The following is a 25,079-nucleotide window of genomic DNA, read 5'->3' on the forward strand; positions in this document are numbered from 1 at the left end:
ATGATAACAGTATTCATGTATAGGCTGCTATTTTCTTCAGCTGTTTCATGACATGAAACTGCCTCGAAAATGACTTAAAACTGTACTTACTGTGGTTACAGAGAGGCCAAGTCCACCATTGAACTTCAGCTTCACAAATGCGAACAGAGACTCTGTTCAGCTGACATGGGAGACTCCACTTAGCAATGGAGGAAGCATGATCACAGGCTACATTATTGAGAAATGTGAAGATGGAATATATAACTGGCTGAGGTGCAATGCCAGATTATGCCCAGACCTTTATTACAGGGTATGTTGGATGCTGCATCCATTTTGATGTTCTTAGCTCATGTTAAATGGATAGTTAACTGATGTGTATTTCTCTTTTTTAGGTGTTTGGCTTGAAGTTTGGTCAGAATTATCACTACAGAGTATCTGCAGAAAATGCAGCTGGAGTTTCTGATCCATCTGAGCAGATTGGACCACTCTTGGCTGATGACCCACATGGTAATTTGTTCTACTATGCTTATCTTAAAATTAAAAAATAAAAATCAATAATTTATGTTATGTTTATTGAAATCATATTTTTCTTCCTAATTAGTTGGTCCCACAATGGATCTGAGTGGATTCAAAGATGGTCTAGAAGTCTTTGTCCCTAATGCTCTTAGTATCCGTGTGCCTATTTCTGGATACCCTACTCCCAAAGCCAAGTGGATGTTTGGTGATAAGGAGCTCACTGCAGGAGATCGTGTGTCTATGGTGACCAAACCTACATACACTGAATTAGTCATTGTTCCAAGTGTCCGTCCAGACAAAGGCACATACACCCTGCACCTGGAGAATGACGTGACTTCGGTCTCTGGAGAAATTGATGTGAATGTTATTGGTATGTGATCTTTTCGTTGTCTGTCTTTAAAACTAGTTAAATGGTATATGACTGTCTTGGACACCATAGACCCTGCATAGTGAGTGAGCTCTCATCTTTTAATTAAATAGCATCTCCAAGTGCACCCAAAGACTTCAAGGTTGCAGAGGTGACTAGACATCATGTTCACCTAATGTGGGAGGCACCAGAGCACGATGGAGGCAGTCCTGTAATTGGTTATAATATTGAGAAGAGAGAGGTGTCTCGCAAGACCTGGGTCAAGGTTAGTAAATTAGTACTGGCTTTGAGAGTTTTGATAAACATGATGTGCTTATAAATAGATATCTACAATTCGCAATGAATCAGCAGGAATAGCTTGCTGAGGAATAGCCACTGACTGAAAAATCTTATTGTCTTTTTTTAGGTGATGTCAGGCGTGCAGGACCTTGAGTACACAGTCACAGATGTAATTGAGGGCAAGGAGTACTTGTTTAGTGTAACAGCTTCTAACAAATGCGGTCCAGGAGAACCTGCATATATCGATGAGCCAGTGAACGTGTCTTCTCCTGCCAGTAAGTCTTTGTGCCATAAGAAGCAGTTGTAGTTAAACAAATAACAAATAGGATGGATGAGATTGTGAGTTGTTTTTTGGTTTACAGCTGTGCCAGACCCACCTGAAAACCTAAAATGGAGAGACAAATCTGCAAAGGGCATCTTTTTGCTCTGGGAACCCCCCAAATATGATGGCGGGGCACCTATTAAGGGATATGTTGTTGATAAGTGCCAGCGTGGCACTGACAAATGGGAAGCCTGTGGAGAGCCAATGCCTGAGCTGAAGTAAGTTGAGAATTGAAAGTGTGATGGCATTACTATTGACTAGACGGCATTTTTAAAAATGCAATTGGCGAACATGTAACGATACTGTAAGATAAAGAGTGAAAATCCCTTTGTGTATGAAAAACGTCCCTTTTTGCCAATCTTATGTACTATAAATCAGTGATGCTTGACTTTATGTATTTTAGGAGTGTTTTTTGAATGTACATGAGTATCTCAAATCTCCAATGAATACATGTATCTCAAATTCTTTCTACAGGTTCCAGGTGACAGGCCTCCTTGAGGGACAGTGGTATGCCTATCGCGTAAGGGCAGTAAACAGACTTGGAGCTAGCAGACCATGTAAAGCCACAGACGAGATTCTTGCTGTTGATCCTAAAGGTTAGCTTTTCGTACATTCTTCTCCAAGCCCATTGGCTTAACAGTACATTTTTATATTACATTTTTTGGGTTTAATTCTCATAATCTCACAAAATCTTATTACCACAGAGGCACCAGTGATTCAGCTGGATGCTAAACTGTTGGCTGGCTTGACTGCCAAGGCTGGCACTAAGATTGACCTTCCAGCAGATGTGTTTGGAAAGCCAGATCCCAGAGTCAAATGGACCAAAGCTGACCATGTCCTTAAACCAGATGAGAGAATCACTATTGAAACAAAGCCTGGACACTCTACAGTTTCTGTTTCTAAGACGACCAGGTCTGACACAGCCACCTACATCATCGAGGCAGTTAATACCTGTGGTCGTGCCACTGCAACAGTTGATGTCAACATTCTTGGTAAAGTACTGCTATAAATTACATTTTTATATTTAAGGTCACTACAAATGGCTTTGTGGATGAAGACATTTCCTTTGAAATGATAACTCAGTATACAATCTTTGTTTTGTAAAACAGACAAGCCTGGTCCCCCAGCTGCATTTGATATTACTGACATCACAAATGAGTCTTGCTGCTTGGCTTGGAATGCCCCCAGAGATGATGGTGGTTCTCCTGTGAGCAACTACATTGTGGAAATGAGACCCTTGGAAAAAGAGGAGTGGCAGAAACTGTCTACAACAGTCAAACAAACCACATTTAAAGCCTGCAAACTGGTTGCTATGAAAGAGTACGTTTTTAGGGTATCTGCTGAGAACCAGTATGGCATTGGTGCACCTGCAGAGCATGTTCCAATTGTTGCCAAGTATTCCTTTGGTATGTATTTGCCTCACTACAGCTTTCATCTTCTTGAACTTAATCAAGAATAAGGTGTAATTGCTTCTTTTTCTTCTCTGTTGTTCAGACCCCCCTGGTTCTCCAACTAGGGTACAGCCCTCTGATATCTCAAGGGATGCAGTCACTCTGACCTGGTATGAGCCTGATGAAGATGGCGGAAGTCCCATCACTGGCTACTGGGTTGAGAGGTTTGATCCAGAAAGTGACAAATGGATCAAATGCAACAAGCTGCCAGTCAGGGACACTACACTCAGGTAGGCTTTTGACACATTTTAAGAAAACTATAATAAATTCAATTTACAGAAAACATTTCAAATGCTAAAGTTAGTGCACTCCTTAACTTTTTCACAGAGTGAAGGGATTGCCAACCAAGAAGAAGTGCAGATTCCGTGTTCTGGCTGAGAACCTTGCAGGACCTGGAAAGCCAAGTGCTGAGACTGATCCTGTCCTGATTAAGGACCCAATTGGTATGTCAATAATGCAGTTTACAGGTGATATATTGTCATAAATAATACATTGAAGTAAGGCTGCAACTGTTAAATAATTTTATTTTCAAATATTTTAGTAAATATTTGAATATTCTATAACAATAAAAAAGTATTGTATTGTAAGAAATAGTAAGAAATAAAGTTTTATTTAAATGGATGAAAAGAAAAAAAATATGCTGATATTATTCTTGCATAAAGGTGGTACTAGTATAATCTATTCAAATGGGATTTTGAGTGAAATGGGTTTTCAAATCATTTTTAAATATTTGAATTATTGAATGAATCATAAATACATTGAAGGTTTTTGATGTAATACAAATTTCTTTTAAAGATCCTCCATGGGCTCCTGGCAAACCATTCATTAAAGACATTGCAAAGACATCTGCATTCCTGCAGTGGACTAGACCAGAGCATGATGGTGGTGCTAAAATTGAGTCCTACATTATTGAGCTCCTCAAGAGTGGAACTGAGGAATGGGTCCGTGTGGCCGAGGATGTCCTCACGACAGAGCACTTGCTCAAGGGACTGATGGAGAAGCAGGAGTACTCCTTCCGTGTCAAAGCTGTGAATGTCGCTGGGGAAAGTGAACCCAGTGATCCAAGTGATCCTGTTGTGTGCAAGGAAAGACTTTGTGAGTTTATAGTCTTTGTAAGGCATTATCTAGTTGCATCCCGTTCAATTACATTTGACAGTAAAAGTGAAATTAACTACTGAAACTTTATATTCAAATAGATCCTCCATCTCCACCACGCTGGCTTGAGGTAGTCAACATTTCAAAGATCGACTGTGACCTGAAATGGACTGAACCAGAAAGTGATGGTGGCTCTCCAATTACCAACTATGTAGTTGAAAAGAGAGATGTCAGACGCTGGAGCTGGCAGACAGTGGACACCACAGTAAAAGATACAAAGTACACCGTCACTCCACTTAATGAGGGAACTCTCTATGTTTTCCGCGTAGCAGCTCAAAATGCGGCAGGTATAAGCGAATTCTATGAGCTGGAGGACTCTGTTCTGGCAAAGGACACTTTCAGTAAGTGCAGGCACCCATAAAAGTGGTTTCATGTTTCATCTAATAGTTTTACTACAAAAGCAGTTTAAGTAACAGACTACTCTTTCCTTAGCTACTCCTGGGCCTCCTTATGCTTTGACTGTAGTTGAAGTGTCCAAGAGACATGTTGACCTGAAATGGGAGCCTCCCAATAGCGATGGTGGAAGACCAATCACAAAGTATGTAATCATTATGGCTTTCTAGTTTGTGAAACACAACATGATTTATATTGTATAGCATTTTAATGGGCTTAACATATGATTTCTGTTGCAGATATGTTATTGAAAAGAAGGAGAAAGTGGGCACCCGCTGGTTAAAGTCTGGAAAGACAGCTGGCCCTGAATGCAAATACAGGGTGACTGATGTTGATGAAGGTTCTGAGGTGCAGTTTCAGGTCCGTGCTGAAAACGAGGCTGGAGTTGGCAACCCAAGTGAACCCACAGAAATCATTACCATTGAGGACCCTATTAGTATGTTGCCATTTTTTTGCATCGTTACAATGGTTAATGATTAGAAATTAAAATAAATCACATGATCAATTAATTATTCAATTATTGACTTTTTTTCAGGTTCACCTTCTCCTCCACTTGAGGTTAAGATTGTTGATGCCACCAGAGAGCATATCAACATCACATGGAAAGCACCAGAGAAGAATGGCGGAAGTCCTGTTACTGGCTATCACGTTGAGCTGGCTGAGGCTGGCACAGAGAAGTGGATGAGAATAAATGCACGTCCCATCAAAGAGCTCAAGTTCAAGGCAGAAGATGGCATAATTCCTGAGAAACAGTATGTTCTCAGAGTCCGTGCCATCAATGCTGTTGGAGTCAGTGATCCCTCTGAAGTCTCTGACCCAGTCTTTGCTAAAGACCCTGACTGTAAGCACACTTTTAGTTCAGTAACGTGATACTGACTTAATACTTGGGTTTACTCATTTTTGTCTTTGAGAAATTACTATATTTTTGTTAACTGCATTTTTTTATTATTTCAAAGGTGTACCAACCATCAGTTTGCAGACTCAAGATGTTGTCATTGTTGAGGGTGAGAAAATGCATCTGAAGGTCCCATACAGAGCAATTCCCAAACCATCAATGATCTGGAAGAAGGATGAAACCGAACTGAAAACTGGTGACAGGCTCACCTTGACATGCGAACTCAACAATGTTCACCTTGAGCTCCTCAAATGCAAGCATGAAGATGCTGGTGTCTACACTGTCACTTTGGAGAACAGTCTGGGTTCCGCCACTGGAACAGTTAATGTTAAAGTGATTGGTAAGGCAATGTTTTCTCAGCATCTCAAGTCATATTTTTTGTTTTGTATAACAGTGGTTAATAAAATGGTTTTCACCAATAGGTCTTCCGGGACAATGTAAGAGCATTTCTCCAAGTGAAGTCACCAAGAGCTCCTGCACGATTTCATGGGAACCACCAGAGAGTGATGGTGGTAGCCCAATCCTGCATTATATACTGGAGCGCAGAGAGGCTCAGAAGAAGACATTTTTGCCTGTGATGTCTGGAATCAATGTTTTGAGCTTTGTGGTCAAGGACCTAATGCTGAATGGTGAATACTACTTCAGAGTAAAGGCTGTTAACAGAATTGGTTGTGGTGAATATCTTGAGCTTCGCAACCCTGTAATCTCAGAGGAGCAGAAGCGTACGTATAATTTCATTTTTTATGAAGTATAAATATGTTGTTATTTTGTTGTTTTATTATTATTTTTTTCATTTTTGACCTTTTAAATATTTCAGAGCGACCTGACCCACCAATTGACGTGGAGGGACACAACCCTACCTCTCAGTCCGTTACTGTCACGTGGAAGGCACCACCCTATGATGGTGGTTGCCCAATTACTGGCTATATTCTTGAGAAAATTGAGAAGGATGGTGATAGATTTGAGAGATGTGTCCCAAATCTGGTGCCTGGATTTTCCTACACCATCACTGGCTTAACAGAAGGAAAGGAATACCAGTTCCGTGTACGTGCAGAGAATGTTGCTGGAGAAAGTGACCCATCCCGCAGCACACCCCTTATTGCAGCTGCTGATCCTGTTGGTATGTCTTAATGTCAGTCCAGATAAACAAGAAATATTTTGCCATTGTAACATAAAATTTCATAAGCAATGTTATTTTATTTCAGACCCGCCAAAGGTATCACTGCATGCACGCATCGCGTCTGGCCTCAGTGTCAGGAAGGGTGAAGAGATTAGAGTGGATGCCCACATTTCAGGATCTCCATACCCTACTGTGACATGGCTTAGGAACGATGAGAATGTCCAAAAGATTGTTAAGAAGAAGCCAGAGCTCTTTGTAAGAAAGAAGAAGAAAACCAAGGCTATTCACCCTGAGCCTGAGGAGGAGTTCCATCCTCCCCTTCCAGATCGTCTGTCGTTTGATCAGAGCATAAGAAGCGAGACTGCAATAATGGTGCGTGATGCTATTAGAACTGACCATGGAATTTTCACCATCAGGGTCGAGAATGTCCATGGCTTTGCAACTGCATCTTGCGATGTCAATGTTCTTGGTAAGATCACTTTTTGAGTTTTTATCTTGCAAATTTTTCACACATTTTTTAATTAGCAGATTAAATGAAAATCTATGCTGTGCTAATCTGCAGATAAACCAGGTCCACCAGTGAACTTTGGATTTGATGAGATAAGGAACAACTCTGTCACTTGCACATGGGATGCACCCCTTGATGATGGTGGCAGTGAGATCATCAACTATATCCTAGAGAAGAAAGACAACACCACTGATGAAATTGGTTGGGTCACTGTTACCTCAACTCATAAAGGATATAACTATCCTGTGACCAAATTAATTGAAGGAAAGGAGTACATCTTCAGAGTCAGAGCTGAAAACAAGTTTGGCTCTGGACCACCATGCTATTCTGAGCCACTTGTTGCTAAGAATCAATTCGGTAAAATATGCAATATAGACTTTAAGACACACAACATAAAACCACTATGAAAATGGTTATACTGAATGTGATTGTATGTCTTTAAAATGATTTCTAGATCCTCCTGATGCTCCTAACATGCCACGAATTGGAGAAGTCACTGCCAACAGTGTTGCTCTTTCTTGGCATGAGCCTAAGGACAATGGTAGCCCCATCCTAGGTTACTGGATTGAGAGACGTGAAGTCAACAGCAAATACTGGACCAGAGTCAATCGCAACCTTCTCAGCTCACTAGCAGTCAAGGTTGAGGGTCTCATGGAAGGCCTGGTTTATGTCTTCAGGGTCTGTGCTGAGAATCTTGCTGGCCCTGGAGAATTCAGTGTCCCAACTGATCCTGTGGTTGCAATGGATGCCATCAGTAAGTGTTGCCATCGATATTTTTTTTTGTTCAGAAAAATATGGTTATAGCAGTCTCTAATGCAAATATGAAATAATTATTGTAGAAGTCTACAATACCTTCACAGAATAGATCTTTTAATTACTGCATTACATTTTTGTACAGTGCCACCCGGCCCACCCGTCCCAAGAATTGTTGATACTACAAATACAACAGTTGAAATTGCCTGGATTCCCCCATTGTACAATGGTGGTGGAGATATTCTAGGTTATCACGTTGAACGCTGCATTGTGGGAGAGAAGGATTGGGTCCGCAGTACTGAGTTCAGGTGCAAGGAGTGCAAGTACACTTTGACCGGACTTACTGAGGGAGCGGATTATTACATTCGTGTATATGCTGTAAATGAAGGTGGCCATGGAGTCCCAGGAATGACTGAACCTGTTCAAGTAAAGGAACCTGAATGTAAGCTCTTACAAAACACTAAGGAAAGCATTTTTACTGAATACCAATACTATGCCTAATCTCATGTTTGTTATACTGCAACAGTGGCCCCAGGAATTGAGTTTGATATCTCTGTGAAGAATGGAGTACTTATAAAAGCAGGAGAGACTCTGCGTATACCAGCTTATGTTGTTGGCAGACCCATACCAGAGGTGAAATGGACAAAAGATGATGCTGAACCTGACAAGGAGCGGGTTGTTATTGAAACTGTTGGAAAATGCAGCACTCTAAGCATCAAGAATGCCTTGAGAACTGACCATGGCAAATATGAGATCACAGGAACCAACCCCAGTGGAACAAAATCTGCTTTTATCAAGGTTGATGTAATGGGTATGTAACATTGCTTTTAAATTCTTCATATCCCAAATTCTGTCCTGTATTGTTTTACTTAAGATGAATTAACTTTCTGTATGTCTTCTTGTTGTAAAAGATGTTCCTGGACCTGTGGTAGACCTTAAAACAGTCCATGTCAGCAAGAAGATGATCTCACTGACCTGGTCTGATCCTCTTGATAATGGTGGAAGTGATATTATGGGATATGTCGTTGAAAGAAAGGATGCCAAGATGCACATATACAGGCAACCTTTGGAAATTGCTTCTTGTAAATGTGACATAGTTGGTCTTCTTGATGGTGAAGAATATATGTTCCGTGTAGTTGCAAGGAACAAATTTGGTCTTGGTGCCCCTGTTGAACTTGGACCTGTTCTTGCTGTGGATCCTAAAGGTAACTTTAACTTACATAACTTATATTTTAAATTGTTGAATGTTTTATTATCTAAAATATATATAGGTCCATTTTTATTTCTTTACATTTAACACTTAGAAACATTGAATAATGCTAACTTCTTGAAATTCCAGGTGTTCCATCAGCCCCAGAGAAGCTTCACCACACTGCAAGGACCAAGAACACTGTAACACTTGCTTGGCTACCTCCTCGCAGTGATGGAGGTAGTCCAATCAGAGGCTATTATGTTGAAAAGAAGAGAGAAGACAGTGATGAATTTGATGTTGCCAATCGTCAAATCTGCAAAGAGCCCACAATTACACTGGAAAATCTGAATGAGAACATGACATATGACTTCAGAGTAAAGGCTGTCAATGAAGTTGGTGATGGTGAACTGTCCAGGCCAATCACTGTCCATATTCAAGATGATGAATGTATGTATAAGTCTTCTTATGCTTCTTATAGAAACAAATGAGTATCTGATGTTTATTGTGTTTTACAATACTTGTGTTTCCTAAATCTTATTTTAGTGACCCCAACTGTGACGCTGTTGAAGTACTTTAAGAGTAATGCCATAATTGTCAAGAAAGGAGCCGCTATTGAAATCCCTGCTGAAATTGTTGGTCTCCCATTGCCCACCTATGAGTGGACAAAGAATGGAGTTGTTCTTGACATATCCACAGAGACCATGACCCTTGAATCAGAGGAGATCAACAGACAAACAATTAACACCAAGATTGCTATCCCTGAAACTGTGAGACAAGACACAGGCTTGTACAAGCTAGCTGCCACAAATAAACATGGAACAGGTCAACAAATAATCAAAGTTGAGATTTTGGGTATGTATGCTTTTTAACAGTGAAATATAGTGTTCTTTGTCCTTTGTCCCCCATGAAATGCAGAGACTAATACAATCCATTCAGTGTGAGTTGAATCAAATATCTAAGAAAGCCTCAAGATAGAAATTAAATCACTGATTTTATGTATTGAAAGTGAATCTAAGTCACAGGTTTATACATTTTTTCTTGTTTTTACTCCAGATCGTCCATCACCACCACGGAACATTGTGGTCTCTGACATCAAAGCAGAGTCTTGCTACCTCACATGGGATGCTCCTGAGGACAATGGAGGAAGTGACCTCACTAACTATATTATTGAGAAGAGGGATGCCAGCAAAAAGAAGTCTGACTGGGAGCAGCTGACATGCTGCATCATAGACAGGCGTTATGGGGTTAGTGTTGTAATGGTGTACTGCAGTTGTTATATGTGGAGAAATGAACCTAATGATTATGGAAAACTGATAGATGCTGACCTTTTTTTAAATATTTTCTTGAAGGTGTACAAGCTTGAGGCCTTTGGCACTTACCAGTTCCAGATCAAAGCTCAGAACAAGTTTGGAGTCAGTGATGGGTGTGAATCAGAGAAAGCTGTTCTCAAGGATCCATATGGCCTTCCTGGCCCACCTCAAAAACCAAGAATCATTGGACACACTCGCTCGTCTATGCTAGTAGCATGGGACCCTCCAAAGGACAATGGCGGAGCAACTATTCAGGGCTACTGGCTTGAGAAGAGAGAGAGGGGGGCTGTGTACTGGAGTCGTGTTAACAGGGCTCCTGTAACAAAACCAGCTGTTAAGGGCTTGGAGTACAATGTGCTGCGGCTCATTGAAGGTACTGAGTACCAGTTCCGTGTGATGGCACAAAATGCTGCTGGCATTGGACCACCAAGTGAAGCAACAGAATGTGTTTTTGCCCTCGATCGAAGAAGTAAGTGGCATGCTGTTGCATTGATTGTACAGCAAAAGTTAGGTGCTGAATTACACAAAACTCACACTGCTTTCCTATTTTTTTGTAGATCCACCAAGCCAGCCACCTGCACCTGAGGTAAAAGACAAGACATCTAGCAGTGTGACTCTTGGCTGGGTCCCACCAGAGAAGGATGGTGGAACCCCAATCAAAGGTTACATTGTTGAGGTCCAAGATGAAGGCTCGGTAGAGTGGAAAAGAGTGAATCAGCCTGATAAGCTGATTTTAACACCTTCATATACCGTGTCAGGGCTCAAAGAAAATAAGAAATGTAGATTCAGGATCGTTGCTGTCAATGCTGCTGGCGAGTCAGAACCAAGTCCCAGAACTTCTGATACCGTTATAAAGGATATCCTGGGTAAGAATTATTTGTAGTTGTACTTTAAAATATAAATTAATGTATTGGAAAGACAAATTTGCCGTTTATTCATACATACGTCAAGTCTTAGAGTGATACTGACTACCATTGGGGATTGTCCACTGACAGTGCTTGAAAATACTAGGAAAATGTCTATTTATGAATGCTCAATGTGCATTTTTATTATTTGTTGAGTAACAGTTTTATTCTATTGAAATTTCACAGAGGAACCCATTATTACACTTGGAGTCAAGGCTCAGGAACTTCTCTCTTGTCGTGCTGGAACAACAATCAGAGTCCCAGTCACTGTATCAGGCCGGCCTATTCCAAAGGTCACATGGGAATTTGATGGAACTGCCACAACAGAAAAGAAAAATGAGCTTCACACTCTTCCAGTGGATTCAGAGGTGGGACCTTACATATTTTCTAATATTTTCATATCAAAGTTTCTAATATAGTACCCTTGATTTTAAAAATTATTTAATTTTTATTACACAGATTGCATCAACTGACACCACTTCAGAAGTAACTATCCCTGAGTGTAAGTTCAAACACTCTGGAAGGTACATCATTACCGCTTCTAACCAAGCTGCCACAAAAACACTTAAAGTCCGTGTCACTGTCCTGGGTAAGACATGCTACACTTGCTAAACCTTACTAAAATGTATGAATACAAAAAAAAAAAAATATATATATATATATATATATATATATATATTAAAAAATAATCTTTCATCCAGATTTCCCTGGGCCGCCTAAAGATCTCAAAATTACTGACATCACAAGAAGTACATGCAGACTTACATGGAAGCCCCCAGATAATGATGGTGGTGAACGGATAAAGAGCTACTACATTGAGAAGAAGACAGTTGAAGGAAAAGCCTGGACAAAGGTCAACCCAGCCTGTGCCAGTCAGTCTTTTGTTGTTCCAGACCTTATTGAAGGACAAGACTATTTGTTCCGTATTCGAGCTGAGAATAGCTTTGGTCTGGGACCTGCACTACAAACCTTCCAGAGGACTAGGGCAAAGGAACCCATCCGTGAGTACATCTTAATCACACTCTCATCAGAACAGAAAAAAATATTTGTCATTATGGCTCAGTTACATGTTTATATTTGCAGATCCTCCTGATGCTCCCACGAGAGTCAAAATCGTTGATGTGTCCAAGGGAACAGTGACTCTGACATGGAAGCCGCCCAAAAATGATGGTGGGTCACCTGTAACTCATTACATTGTTGAACGCCTCTGGTGGGACTCAAGTGGAGAGCAAAAAGAGTCTTGGAGACAGTGCAATAGACGTGATATTGACACCACCACCTTCAAAGTTGAGGACCTCCATGAGGGTGCTGAGTATGAATTCCGTGTCAAGGCTGTAAATGAAGTTGGTGCAGGCAGACCATCCTCTACTGCTGGACCTATCATTGTTAAGGACCAGACAAGTACGGAAAATACAGTGAACTTACAAGAATGCTAAACTTTTTCACTGTTCATGAATGAAATCATTCCATTATGGAAATTAATCATGAATTGGTTACTTTCACTCGTTTGTATCTGCGGTAATATTTACAGGTGTTATTCCTTTAAACACACATTGCATGTAACTTTGTGTTTCTTTCTTCTAGGAGCACCTTCCATTGTACTTGACGAGTTCATGGAAGTTGAACGGGGCACAGATATTAACATTGTTGCTAAGATTAAGGGATGTCCATTCCCCACCCTTACTTGGCACAAGGCCCCACCCCACAAAAGTGATGACAAGGTTGAAGTAGTGTATGATGAACATATTAACAAGCTTGTGTCTGATGATAGCTGTACACTGCTGATCCAGCAGGGCAAACGCTCAGACACTGGTCTGTATACACTGACTGCCAGCAACAGCCTAGGCACAGTCTCCAAGGAGATGAGACTTAATGTTCTAGGTAAATGATATTACTAAACTACTTGGTACTGGCATAGAGACATTAGTTCTGTGGAATATTATGAGTACTCATGTTAATGAGCACATACAAAACTGTAAACATAATATTTATATTAATTGGGCATCATGCGTTTTTACTTTCAGGACTTCCTGGACCTCCATCTGCACCAATTAAATTTGAGGAGATACATGCTGAACAGATTACCCTTTCATGGCTGCCTCCTATAGATGATGGCGGTTCCAAAATCACAAACTATACCATTGAGAGGCGTGTTGCCAATAGGAAGTCATGGATTCCTGTTCCTGGTGCACCCAAAGAGCGCATCTTCACAATTGAGGGTCTGATGCCAGGCCATGAGTATGTGTTCCGCATCAGGGCTCAGAATAAATACGGAGTTGGCGATTCACTTGACAGTGAGCCAGAGGTTGCTAGGGATATTTTCAGTAAGTACTAAAGAAAGTACACTAGTCTATCACTAGTAATTCTTTAGTTCAGTTTGTCCATGCTTTTTTATAAAAATAGATAACACAAGGTATTATATCCTCTTTATAGCTATCCCTGGCCAGTGCGAGAAGCCAACCCTCTCAAGCATTACAATGGACTCCATGACTGTGAACTGGGAGGAACCAGACACAGATGGTGGTAGTCCAATTACTGGGTACTGGCTTGAGCGCAAAGAGACCACATCAAAGCGATGGAACAGAGTAACCCGTGATGCAATCAGGCCAATGCCCCTTGGCGTGTCCTACAATGTCACAGGCCTCATTGAAGGATCTCAATACCTGTTCCGTGTGACTGCAATCAATGCAGCAGGATGTGGGCCTCCAAGTTTACCATCTGACCCAACATTTGCTAGAGATCCTATTGGTGAGCATACACACAAAAAATGTGTTATACTTATAAAATTATAGTGATGTACTATTTGTTGTTACGTCAGTCTCACATTTTGACTTCTCTGATTTTATATAGCTCCACCTTCACCACCAACCCCCAAAATTACTGACTGGACAAAGAATACAGTTGATTTGGAATGGATTCCACCTCTAAAAGATGGGGGATCGAAAATCATGGGCTACTATGTTGAATACAAAGAGGAAGGCACAGACGCCTGGGTTAGGGTATGCAGTAGACATGTGGTGTTATTTTAGTCAAAATAATTCTTCACTCTCTGTGATTGGACATGATACCAAAATACTACATTCTCTTTGTATTTCTTTATTATGCCTACAGGCCAAAGAAAAAGAAGTTAGAGGAAGACGATTTGTAATCACTGGATTGAAAGAGAATGGATTTTACAAGTTTAGAGTTTTGGCATTCAACGCTGCTGGGCTGAGCGAGCCAGGAGAAGTTGCTGAAGTTCTTGAAATGAAAGAAAGGATAAGTAAGTCTTGATGTATATCACTATGTCAGTGTCTTTTATTTAATTGTATGTATTTTATGTAAACATAAAATAAAAAAAACAACAACAAACATTTATGTTCATATTACAGGTCCCCCAGTGCTTGACCTTGACATCTCAATGAAAGAGAGGATGGTTTTCCACGCCGGTGGCATTATCCGCATCATAGCCTATGTGTCAGGCCAGCCTTGCCCGGCAATAACATGGAGCAGAGATGATGGTGCTGTCCCACCAGAGGCTGTTGTTGAGACTACATCAATCAGCACCTCACTAGTAATTAAGAATTGCACCAGAAAGCAACAAGGTGTTTATAGCTTGATTGCAAAAAATGCTGGAGGAGAGGTGAAGAGAACTGTCATTATTGATATTCTTGGTAAGTAGGAGTAATTATATAAACTGTGCAATATATATCAAATATCAATTGTAGATAGGCACTGAATAAAAGAGAAAAACACAGTTACATATCTAATTTTATTTCTTTCCTCAGATGTCCCTGGTCCAGTGGGCATACCTTTTACTGCAGATAATCTTACCATTGATTCATGCAAACTGACTTGGTTCTTCCCTGAGGATGATGGTGGTTCTCCTATAACTAACTTTATAATTGAAAAACGGGAATCGGAGCGCAAGTTTTGGACACCGTGCTCTTATAACGCAGCCAGACAAAGTGGTGTGGTTTCTAATCTGACTTTAGGAAAAGGGTATTTCTTCAGAGTTGCAGCTGAAAATGCAGTTGGAATCGGTGCATTCCGTGAAACTGCATGTGAAATCATTGTTAAGGAACGTCTCAGTAAGTTGGTGTGCTTTTCACTATGATTTCTTTCCGTGTTACAAGCAAATAGCCAGTACTTTTATTATAACTAAACTTTTTTTCTGCATATTTCTTTTACTAGCTGTACCAGACCGTCCAGAGGAGCTTGAGGTCACTGCTGTCACTAAAGACTACATTAGCATTGCATGGAAGCCACCAAAGAATGATGGAGGATGTGAAGTGACCTCTTACGTCCTGGAGGCACGGCCAATTGGCAAGGACAAGTTTATAAGATTGACAAAGGAAAGGCTGATGGACAGGAAATTCACATACGATGGTCTTCGAGAGGGTGACTCCTATGAATTCCGTGTCAGTGCCATAAATGAAATTGGTCAGGGCAAGCCATCCTTCAACACTAAACCAATCCTATGCAGAGATGAGCTTGGTATGAAAACCAGGAATCAAAATTACATTATTCATGAGTGTATGTTACAGTAAATAACAACCCTTTGATTTCAGTAGAATTTCTGATGCAACTGATTGGGTATCATCTTATTTCAGAGCCCCCAACTATTGAACTGGACTTCCGTGACAAACTTATTATCCGTGTTGGTGAAAGTTTTGCAATGCAAGGACGCTATACAGGAAAACCAGCTCCTTCTGTCACATGGACAAGGGATGATGAAGAGCTGAAAGCAGATCAACATGTTCAGTTCAAGAATACTTTAACCACAATGTGCCTTGGTATTATCAAGGCTCAGCGTGGGCACAGTGGCAGATATTGTGTTACAGTTGAGAACTGCACTGGAGCTCGCAAGGGCATTTGCAATGTCGTTGTTGTTGGTACGGTTTGTTAAATTTGTTTTTGTCAGGTCATTTTGTTGTTAAGTAAATGCCAGTATTGATCTCTGATGTTGCTGTTTAATTTTAGACCGCCCGACACCACCCGAAGGTCCAGTAATCTTTGAGGATGTTCATAGAGATCATATGGTAATTTCTTGGAAGCCTCCTCTTGATAACGGTGGATGTGAAATTTCCAACTACATAATTGAAAAGAGAGACAGTAACAGGGACATGTGGACCACTGTAACATCTGCCTCCACAAAAACCACCTGTAAAGTGCCCAAACTTGAGGAAGGTCGTGAATACATAATGAGAATAAGTGCTGAGAATATGTATGGCATCAGTGACCCACTGGAGTCTGAAGAGATGAGGGCTAAGGATCGCTTCCGTATGTAGCATTTTAATATATTTTAAAATGTCATGTTGTTAGGAATGTATTGTATTAATGTCCCATTATGTTAACAGGAGTACCTGAGGCACCTGAGCAGCCTACAGTTAGAGAAGTTTATCATGACTCCGCCCTGGTGCTTTGGAACCGTCCTCGTGATGGTGGCAAGCCCATTACGGAATACATCTTGGAAAAGAAGGAGCCTTCAGCTAAGAGATGGTCTCGTGTGACTAGAGATCATATCTACCCTGCTACCCAGTACAGGGTACAAGATCTCATTGAAGGGTGTGAATATGAATTCCGTGTCACAGCAGAGAATGAAATTGGTACTGGGGACCCCAGCCCTCCATCTAAACCTGTTCTAGCTAAGGATCCTATTGGTATGTTGTTTCATTTGCCTTGAATATACAATATGATTGCCTGGAACCCTACTTGTTTACATTATTTTAAGATTGAAAGTTTTGCTGCTAATTTGGGCACAATTAGCATATTTAAACACAAAAAATAATCAGTAGAGAGAGTTTGGTTTAGAATGTCACCCTATGCATTATTGAATAGCAATTTGGGCGTTTAAAGACATACAGTAATTCTTTTGAATAACTGGACATTGCTAAGTTAATTTGTTTTTCTCTTACACTGTCACATTTCCTCTGCAGTTCTTCCTAGTCCACCTGTGCTTCCTGAGGCTGTTGACAAAACAAAGGATTCTGTTAGTTTGTCATGGCGTGTTCCTCGCCATGATGGCAAAGGCAAAATCTTTGGATACCTTATTGAGTATCAGAAGCCTGGTGCAATTGAATGGATCCAGGCCAACGAGACTCCTGAGTCATGCCCAGACACCAACTTTGTTGTGAAAAACCTACCAGAGGGTGGAGAATTTAGTTTCAGGATCATGGCTGTGAATGCAGCTGGAAAATCTGAACCTGCTTACGTAAAACAACCAGTTAAAGTGCATGACAGACTTGGTAATTTTTTTTCTACGATAATCTGTTCAGATGTTACACTGATGGCTAGCTGTTCTAAATAATTTACATAATTGACTTTTTCCCCCCAATTTCTTTATGCAGAGGAGCCAGAGTTACTGCTGGATGCCAATATGTCACGTGACCATCTTGCAATGATTGGAACAGATATCACACTGAGTGCTGTGATTAAGGGCATGCCAATCCCTACTGTGTCTTGGAAGAAGAATGATGGAGAGGTTCCGGCACATTGTGTTATTGAAGTCACAACAACAGGCAGCAAACTTCACATTAAGAAAAGCACCCGCGCTGACTGTGGCAACTATACCATAACGGTTCAAAATGCAGCTGGATCAAAGACAGCGACATGTACAGTACTTGTTCTGGGTAAGTTTGTGTGTGTGTGTGTGTGTGTGTGTGTGTGTGTGTGTGTGTGTGTGTGTGTGTGTGTGTGTGTAAATGTTTGTATGTGTACTAATTGGCTGATTTTTCCCTTTCTGTGACTCAGACAAACCTGGACCTCCACGTAATCTTATCATCTCTGAGATAACAAGTGAATCGGCATACCTAACCTGGCAGAAGCCAGAGGATGATGGTGGAGCTGTCATCTCTCACTACATCGTGGAGAAAAAAGATGTTGCTGCTGAGAAGTGGGTCCCAGTCTGTGCCTCATCCAAGAAGCTTAGCCTCATGGCTCTATATCTGATGGAGGGTATTCAGTATTTATTCCGTGTCGCAGCTGAGAATCAGTTTGGCAGAAGTGCATATATTCAGACCAGCAAGCCTATTAAAGCAGTTGATCCTCTATGTAAGTAGTAATAACAAAGTCATTAAAAATGTATGCCCAGAACAAGATAATCAAGATCCTAAATTTGTTGAAAACCCATATATCTAATATGTTAATTTTTTTTTTGCAGATCCTCCTGGCCCTCCTAAGAATTTACATCATGTAGATGCAGAAAAAACTGAAGTATGGCTTGAGTGGGAGTGGCCTGAACGCACTGGTGGAAGCGAAATAACTGGATTTATTGTTGAGTATCAAGAAGAGGGAGTTCCTGATTGGGTCAACTTCAAAACTGTCAGCAATGCTCACTGCCATGTCACTGGACTTGTAGAGGGAAAGACCTACAGATTCCGCGTAAAATCACAAAATGCTATTGGCATTAGCCGACCGGACACCAGTGTACCAGTTACTTGCCAGGAGAAGACTTGTAAGACGTATTCAATAATGTATGAAACAAACTAATACCTTTGACTTAATTGACTATGTTTGACATGGTTTTTTTTCTCTTTATAGTGGCACCATCTATTGAAGTTGATGTGAAACTCATTGAGGGTCTTATTGTGAAGGCTGGAAGCACCATTGTGCTGCCTGCAGTCATGAAAGGAATACCAGTCCCAACAGCCAAGTGGCTGAGTGATGGCAATGAGCTCAAAACTGAAGGCAAACACAAGATTTGTACTGAAGGAACTTCAACAGTTCTAAGCATCAGTGAATGTGCTAGGACTGATGGTGGAGAATATATCCTTACTGTTTCAAATCCTGCAGGAAGCAAGTCAGTTGCTCTTCACGTAACAGTACTTGATCTCCCAGGTCCTCCAATTGGCCCTGTCAACATCCTTGAGGTTGCACCTGATCATATGATTATCCAGTGGCGTCCACCTAAAGATGATGGTGGTACACCTTTGATGAATTACATTGTTGAAAAGAAGGACGTCAAGAAGCCTTGGGAGCCATGGTCTGTTGTGACTTCAGGAAGCCTAAGCACAAAAGCTAAGATTCCACGTTTAGAGAAGGGTCGTGAATATGTTGTACGCATTCGTGCTGAGAATAAGATAGGCATTGGTGCTCCCCTCGAAAGTCCTCCAACTATTGCCAAACATATGTTTAATCCCCCTGGCCCTCCAGGACCACCAACGTGTTCCGATATCACAGAAAATGCTGTGACAGTGTCATGGACTCCACCAGACACTGATGGTGGAAGTCCAGTCAGTGGTTACATTGTAGAACGCAGGGAGATGACTGGTAAATGGATTCGTGTAAATAAAACACCAGTCTTAGATGTTAGATACCGAGTCTCTGGTCTGTTTGAGGGCAACAGCTATGAATTCAGAATTTTTGCTGAGAACATTGCTGGTATTAGCGAGCCATCCTATCCTTCAGACCCGATAAGGGCCACACGCCCAGTTACTCCTCCAGGACCTCCAAGTAATCTAAAACTGAAGGACTGGAGCAAGTCATATGCAGATTTGGTGTGGACCAAGCCTAGCAGAGATGGAGGCAGCCCTGTTTTAGGCTACGTTGTTGAGTGCCAGAAATCAGGCTCTGCAAAGTGGGACAGAATCAATAAGGATCTCATCAAGCCATGTGCATTCAGAGTACCAGGCCTTATTGAAGGTACAGAGTACAGATTCCGCATTAGAGCATCTAACAAGGCTGGGGATGGAGAGCCAAGAGAGCTAGCAGAGGCTGTGCTTGCCAAAGACATCCTTGTTCCACCCGAGGTAACTGTTGATGTTGCCTGCCGTGACCTTTTAACTGTTCGGGCAGGACAGATCATTAGCCTTGTGGCCCGAGTTAAAGGCAGACCTGATCCTGAAATTACCTGGACTAAAGATGCAAGAGCTTTAGGCAGAGACAAACGCACAGAGATGATCAACAACTTCCCACTTGTTGAACTAGTCATTCAGGAAGCTGTAAGAGGAGATTATGGAAAATATGCAATTCAAGCTAAGAATAGCAGTGGCCAGGCACAGGCTACCATCATCGTCAATGTGCTTGATATTCCTGGAGCTTGCCAGAACTTGAAGGTTGCATACGTAACCAAAGACTCTTGCATGGTGTCTTGGGAAAATCCAGAGGACAATGGTGGCACTGAAATTACAAATTATATAATTGAGTGCCGTCAACCTAGTCAAAGAGGATGGACAGTTGTTACATCTGACTGCACTAAACGTCTTGTTAAAGCTCCGCTTGTTGAGAACTGTGAATATTTCTTCCGTGTGAGTGCAGAGAATAAAATTGGTGCTGGACCACCAACAGAAACAAAAACAGCAATTCTTGCTGTGGATCCAGTAGAGAAACCAGGAGAGCCAGAGAATTTCCATATTAGTGAAATTGGAAAGACTTTTGTCTTCCTCAAATGGAAGAAGCCAGACTATGATGGCGGTAGCCGCAATCTTGCTTATCATGTTGAAAAGAAACCAAAAGAGGCAGAGGAATGGGAAAGACTTCACAAAGGTGCTATTAAAGAAACATATTTCATGGCAGACAGATGTATTGAGAATCAAATATATCAGTTTAGAGTCCAAACAAAGAATGAGGGAGGAGAGAGCAACTGGGTGACTACTGCTGAAGTTCTTGTAAAGGAAGAACTTGTAGTTCCAGAGATAAAGGTCAAGTTGGAAGGTGTTAAGGTAGTCAAAGCTGGGCATTCCATCCCAATCGAGGCAGAGGTTAAAGGTAAGCCACAACCAGATGTGAAATGGAGTAAAGACGGAGCCACAGAGGATATCGTTAGAAGCCCTCGAGTTCAACTGGAAACTGGTTCAAACTTCTCTAAATTCCTCCTCACAAATGCAAAACGTACAGATACTGGAAAATATATTATCACTGCAACGAATGCTGCTGGAACTTGCACTGGCGAAGCTAAAGTGAATGTTCTGGACAGGCCTGGACCTGTTAGAGACCTAAAGGTCTCAGGCATTTCAGTTGATAGATGCAAGTTGGCATGGGAGATACCCGAGGACGATGGTGGATGTGAGATCTTTAACTACATTATTGAAAAATGTGAGACGAAAAGAGGTGTCTGGTCAGTCCATTCATCGGCGGTTGTAACCAATTCTGCTAATGTAACTCGTCTAACTGAGGGAAATGAGTACATCTTTAGAGTGAGAGCAGAAAATAAAATGGGAGCTGGCCCTGCTGTGGAAACAGAGTCTATTATTGCAAGGACCCAGTTCAGCAGACCTGGTGCACCAGACGCTCCAGAGGTAACCAAAATCGCAAAGACTGAAATGACAGTTATGTGGTGCTCTCCTGATAATGATGGTGGAAAACCCATCACTGGTTATATTCTCGAGAAGAAAGAAGAACATGGCATTAGGTGGACTCCAGTTATTAAATCACCAATTTCAGCAAACCATATGACTGTAACAGGACTCTTGCCTAATCATGAATACCAGTTCCGTGTCAAGGCTGAGAATGAAATTGGAATTGGTGATGCAAGCAAGCCATCTAGAACACACACTGCAAGGGATCCTGTTGGTATGTTTACTCACCACTGAACTGCTACTATTTAATTAACCAAATGATTATTTTTTTATTTATTTGGTCATAGTCTGTCAATACTAACCTTGCTTGTCTGTTTGTAGGGCCTCCTGGTCCTGTTGGAAACTTGAAAGTGACTGACAGTTCAAAGACATCAATCACTCTTGGGTGGACAAAGCCTACACATGATGGTGGCGCTCCACTCATTGGATATGTAGTTGAGCTCCGAGTCAGGGGTACAGGCAAGAAGGGAGAAGATGGATGGAAGAGGTGCAATGTTGCTGCCCAATTGACTGGAAAAGAGTTTACAGTCACAAGTCTGGATGAAAATCTTGAATATGAATTCCGTGTTTCCGCACAAAACCAGATTGGCCTAAGCCAACCAACTAATCTTGAGGGAGCTGTCTCACCACGGGATATCTTTGGTGAGTTTGCATAAACAAATTTGAACAAATATTAAGAGCACTTCAGTACCCAGATCTACACATTTTTAAAAATGTATTTATTTATTTATTTATTTATGCTTTGTCTTCAGAAACTCCTGAAGTTTCTTTGGATGCTGAGTTGAAGAAAGGTCTTACTGTTAGAGCTGGATGCCCAATAAGATTAGTTGCAACTGTTAGGGGACGACCACCACCAAAAGTGCAATGGAGGAGGATGGGAATTGATAATGTTGTCAAAAAGGGCCATGTGGATCTCATTGATACAATGACATTCCTTGTCATTTCTGAGACCACCCGTGATGATTCAGGCAAATATTCACTGACAGTATCAAGCCCAGCGGGGGAAAAGGCAGTGTTTGTCAATGTCAAAGTGCTTGGTAAGTACAATGTTGACTATATTCTGTTACAAACAATGGCGTAATAACACCATTAGGATGAAACATTTTCATTCAAATGTGTTTGATTTTGACAGACACACCTGGTCCAGTGGTTGGCCTGGAGGCCACTGATATCACAATGATGTCTTGCAACCTCGCATGGTCCCCACCGGAAAATGATGGTGGCAGTGAAGTAACTCATTACATCATTGAAAAACGTGAAATTGATCGCAAGACTTGGGCAACTGTTAAAGCCAATGTGGACAAGACATCACTTAAAGTCAGCAATCTTGTACCAGGGACAGAATATTACTTCAGAGTCACAGCTGTAAATCAGTATGGTCCAGGTGTTCCGAAACCCACACCAAGATCCATTCTGGCATCTGATCCTATCAGTAAGCATGCAGACAACAAACAAGCTTGAACAGTTGGAAAGGTTTCTCGAATGGTTTATTTTCATGTTAGCTTCTTGTTTTCTTTTTAGGCAAACCTGACCCACCACAGAAGGTTGATGTTTTGGAGATTACTAAGAACAGTGCAAAGGTGGGATGGGTGAAACCAATGAGGGATGGCGGAGCTAAGATCGATGGCTACATAATTGACTATCTTGAGCTTCCTAAGCCCAAGCCTCCCAAGGAACCCATAGTGGCTGAAGGTGAGGCAGAGCCTGGTGCTGAGCCTGCACCTCCTCCGGTACCTGTGAAGGAGGAGGAACAACCACAGGAAGAAAAGAGGGAAGAATGGACACCATATACCGTTGTCAAAGACTTATGCATCTCTGTTGCTGGGCTGAAAGAGGGAAGGAAATATCGCTTCAGAGTGGCTGCACGAAATGCCATGGGAGCTAGTCTTCCTACTGAAACAAGAGAGGCATATGAAATCAAAGAACAAATGTGTAAGTTGTTATTCTTAATTTTTATTTGTTTAAATTCCAGTGCTATTCATCAAATATGTAGGACTAATTTAACTTTACTGGAAAATAAAAATGAGCTCACTGTTTGCTTTTCAGTGGAGCCCAAAGTTATCTTGCCTGAGACTGTCACTGCAAAGGCAGGAGCAAAGGTGAGAGTTGAGGGGCTTGTATCTGGAAAGCCAGCGCCTGTATGCCAGTGGAAACGAGGAGAGGACAACGTTGTGCCTTCAAGTCGCCTTGCAGTACACAAATCCCAGAACATGTGTGTGCTCATCATAAAGGATGTTTCAAGAACAGACAGTGGTCAATATAGCCTTGTTGCAGAGAACTCTTCAGGCAAAGTGGAACAAGTTATGAAAATTGTTATTAGAGGTTTGTGTTTACCCTTTATTTGAACAATTTGATGCATGGAACAAGGGCAAAATGTGTTACTTGGTCTATTAACATGGACTGTGGATTTTTGTTTTAATCATTCAGTACTTTGTTTCAAAGTCTTGGTGTAACAGAGTGCCATTCGTATTATGCCACATATGAGGTGAATGTGCAAAAGATGTTAAGGGAAGCAGTGCTGAACGAATGCTTGACAAAATCTCAGTAACTTCTCAGTAAATGCAAACTACATAGCTAAATAATCAAAAACAATTTCTAAATAGTTTTTTGTTCATTTCACTGTCATCTGGTGGATTGGACAGTGACAGCATATCACAAATGTGCCACATTCCCAATTCTGTGTTCACGAAATGCAGTCCTTTCAGATCAGTCTAAATTACATGATTATGCAACTTTGGGGAGGGTTTGTTTCTGTGCAAATAGAATGTTCTGGTAGGAAAATATACACTGCACTGTATGTGAGAGTTGATCTGTCTCCCAACTCGATGTTTTGAGCAACAATTTTATCTGTGTCAATTTGCTGAGCTCCCAAAAAGCTTCTTTTATATGATAGAAAATATGTTGACATGGTGATGCATCTTTTTGCAGACATCCCTGGACCACCTGAGCCTCCATTTGAAATCAGTGACATTGATTCTGATGCCTGCACACTTTCTTGGAATAAGCCACTTGAAGATGGTGGTAGTAATATCACTAACTATGTGGTTGAGAAATGTGATGTGAGCAGAGGTGACTGGGTTACTGCTGTTTCCAGTTGTGGCAAGACTGGGTGTAGACTTGGAAAGCTTATTCCTGGAAAAGAGTACATCTTCCGTGTCCGTGCAGAGAACCGTTATGGCATTTCAGACCCGATTACCTCTGAGAGGATGATAGCTAAATTCCCCTTTGGTGAGATGAAACACAAAATAATTCTTACACACAAAAAGGAATACTTTTTGATACTTGTAAAATCTCATAATTTGATTTTTTTCCCCAGATGTTCCTGGTGAACCTTTGAACTGTCGTATCACAAAAACAAACAAAGACTGCATGTTTGTGGCTTGGGATAAGCCTGAATCTGATGGTGGCAGTCCTGTTACTGGATACTACATTGAGCGCAAGGAGAGGAACAGTCTCCTTTGGGTTAAAGCTAATGATTCAGTGGTTCGCACAACAGAATATCCTTGTGCTGGTCTAATTGAAGGTCTGGAATACACTTTCAGAGTGTCTGCTATTAATCGTGCAGGACAGGGTAAGCCAAGCAAGAAGACTGATTTTATCACAGCGAGAACACCAGTGGGTAAGTTAATGCAAAAAATGTGTCAGTCTGCATTTATG

At 41.3% G+C, this 25,079-nt stretch overlaps 1 protein-coding gene across 1 annotated transcript in view; it reads left to right on the plus strand.

Moving 5' to 3' along the window:
• Positions 1-25,079, plus strand: part of ttn.1 (titin, tandem duplicate 1) — a 149,029-nt gene that overhangs the window by 73,107 nt on the left and 50,843 nt on the right. Inside the window, exons 95-151 of the mRNA XM_037539622.1 lie at positions 102-289; positions 372-486; positions 581-865; positions 976-1,127; positions 1,269-1,416; positions 1,504-1,681; positions 1,938-2,059; positions 2,168-2,455; positions 2,573-2,869; positions 2,958-3,144; positions 3,242-3,357; positions 3,710-4,009; positions 4,111-4,410; positions 4,502-4,607; positions 4,702-4,898; positions 4,998-5,303; positions 5,419-5,697; positions 5,780-6,079; positions 6,175-6,477; positions 6,563-6,946; positions 7,040-7,342; positions 7,440-7,739; positions 7,884-8,180; positions 8,265-8,549; positions 8,650-8,943; positions 9,078-9,377; positions 9,474-9,782; positions 9,984-10,174; positions 10,280-10,709; positions 10,798-11,106; positions 11,332-11,513; positions 11,605-11,734; positions 11,847-12,146; positions 12,229-12,546; positions 12,730-13,026; positions 13,170-13,469; positions 13,579-13,893; positions 13,996-14,144; positions 14,257-14,407; positions 14,517-14,798; positions 14,913-15,215; positions 15,319-15,621; positions 15,738-16,019; positions 16,108-16,407; positions 16,485-16,787; positions 17,064-17,372; positions 17,475-17,756; positions 17,878-18,177; positions 18,287-18,580; positions 18,667-21,636; positions 21,744-22,064; positions 22,175-22,459; positions 22,555-22,854; positions 22,944-23,354; positions 23,469-23,744; positions 24,351-24,650; positions 24,739-25,041. Of these exons, the coding sequence (XP_037395519.1) occupies positions 102-289; positions 372-486; positions 581-865; positions 976-1,127; positions 1,269-1,416; positions 1,504-1,681; positions 1,938-2,059; positions 2,168-2,455; positions 2,573-2,869; positions 2,958-3,144; positions 3,242-3,357; positions 3,710-4,009; positions 4,111-4,410; positions 4,502-4,607; positions 4,702-4,898; positions 4,998-5,303; positions 5,419-5,697; positions 5,780-6,079; positions 6,175-6,477; positions 6,563-6,946; positions 7,040-7,342; positions 7,440-7,739; positions 7,884-8,180; positions 8,265-8,549; positions 8,650-8,943; positions 9,078-9,377; positions 9,474-9,782; positions 9,984-10,174; positions 10,280-10,709; positions 10,798-11,106; positions 11,332-11,513; positions 11,605-11,734; positions 11,847-12,146; positions 12,229-12,546; positions 12,730-13,026; positions 13,170-13,469; positions 13,579-13,893; positions 13,996-14,144; positions 14,257-14,407; positions 14,517-14,798; positions 14,913-15,215; positions 15,319-15,621; positions 15,738-16,019; positions 16,108-16,407; positions 16,485-16,787; positions 17,064-17,372; positions 17,475-17,756; positions 17,878-18,177; positions 18,287-18,580; positions 18,667-21,636; positions 21,744-22,064; positions 22,175-22,459; positions 22,555-22,854; positions 22,944-23,354; positions 23,469-23,744; positions 24,351-24,650; positions 24,739-25,041 (17,835 nt within the window). The remainder of the gene's footprint in view (positions 1-101; positions 290-371; positions 487-580; positions 866-975; positions 1,128-1,268; positions 1,417-1,503; positions 1,682-1,937; positions 2,060-2,167; positions 2,456-2,572; positions 2,870-2,957; positions 3,145-3,241; positions 3,358-3,709; positions 4,010-4,110; positions 4,411-4,501; positions 4,608-4,701; positions 4,899-4,997; positions 5,304-5,418; positions 5,698-5,779; positions 6,080-6,174; positions 6,478-6,562; positions 6,947-7,039; positions 7,343-7,439; positions 7,740-7,883; positions 8,181-8,264; positions 8,550-8,649; positions 8,944-9,077; positions 9,378-9,473; positions 9,783-9,983; positions 10,175-10,279; positions 10,710-10,797; positions 11,107-11,331; positions 11,514-11,604; positions 11,735-11,846; positions 12,147-12,228; positions 12,547-12,729; positions 13,027-13,169; positions 13,470-13,578; positions 13,894-13,995; positions 14,145-14,256; positions 14,408-14,516; positions 14,799-14,912; positions 15,216-15,318; positions 15,622-15,737; positions 16,020-16,107; positions 16,408-16,484; positions 16,788-17,063; positions 17,373-17,474; positions 17,757-17,877; positions 18,178-18,286; positions 18,581-18,666; positions 21,637-21,743; positions 22,065-22,174; positions 22,460-22,554; positions 22,855-22,943; positions 23,355-23,468; positions 23,745-24,350; positions 24,651-24,738; positions 25,042-25,079) is intronic.

The sequence above is a fragment of the Pygocentrus nattereri genome, chromosome 6, assembly GCF_015220715.1.
Source record: "Pygocentrus nattereri isolate fPygNat1 chromosome 6, fPygNat1.pri, whole genome shotgun sequence".
Taxonomy (NCBI): domain Eukaryota; kingdom Metazoa; phylum Chordata; class Actinopteri; order Characiformes; family Serrasalmidae; genus Pygocentrus; species Pygocentrus nattereri.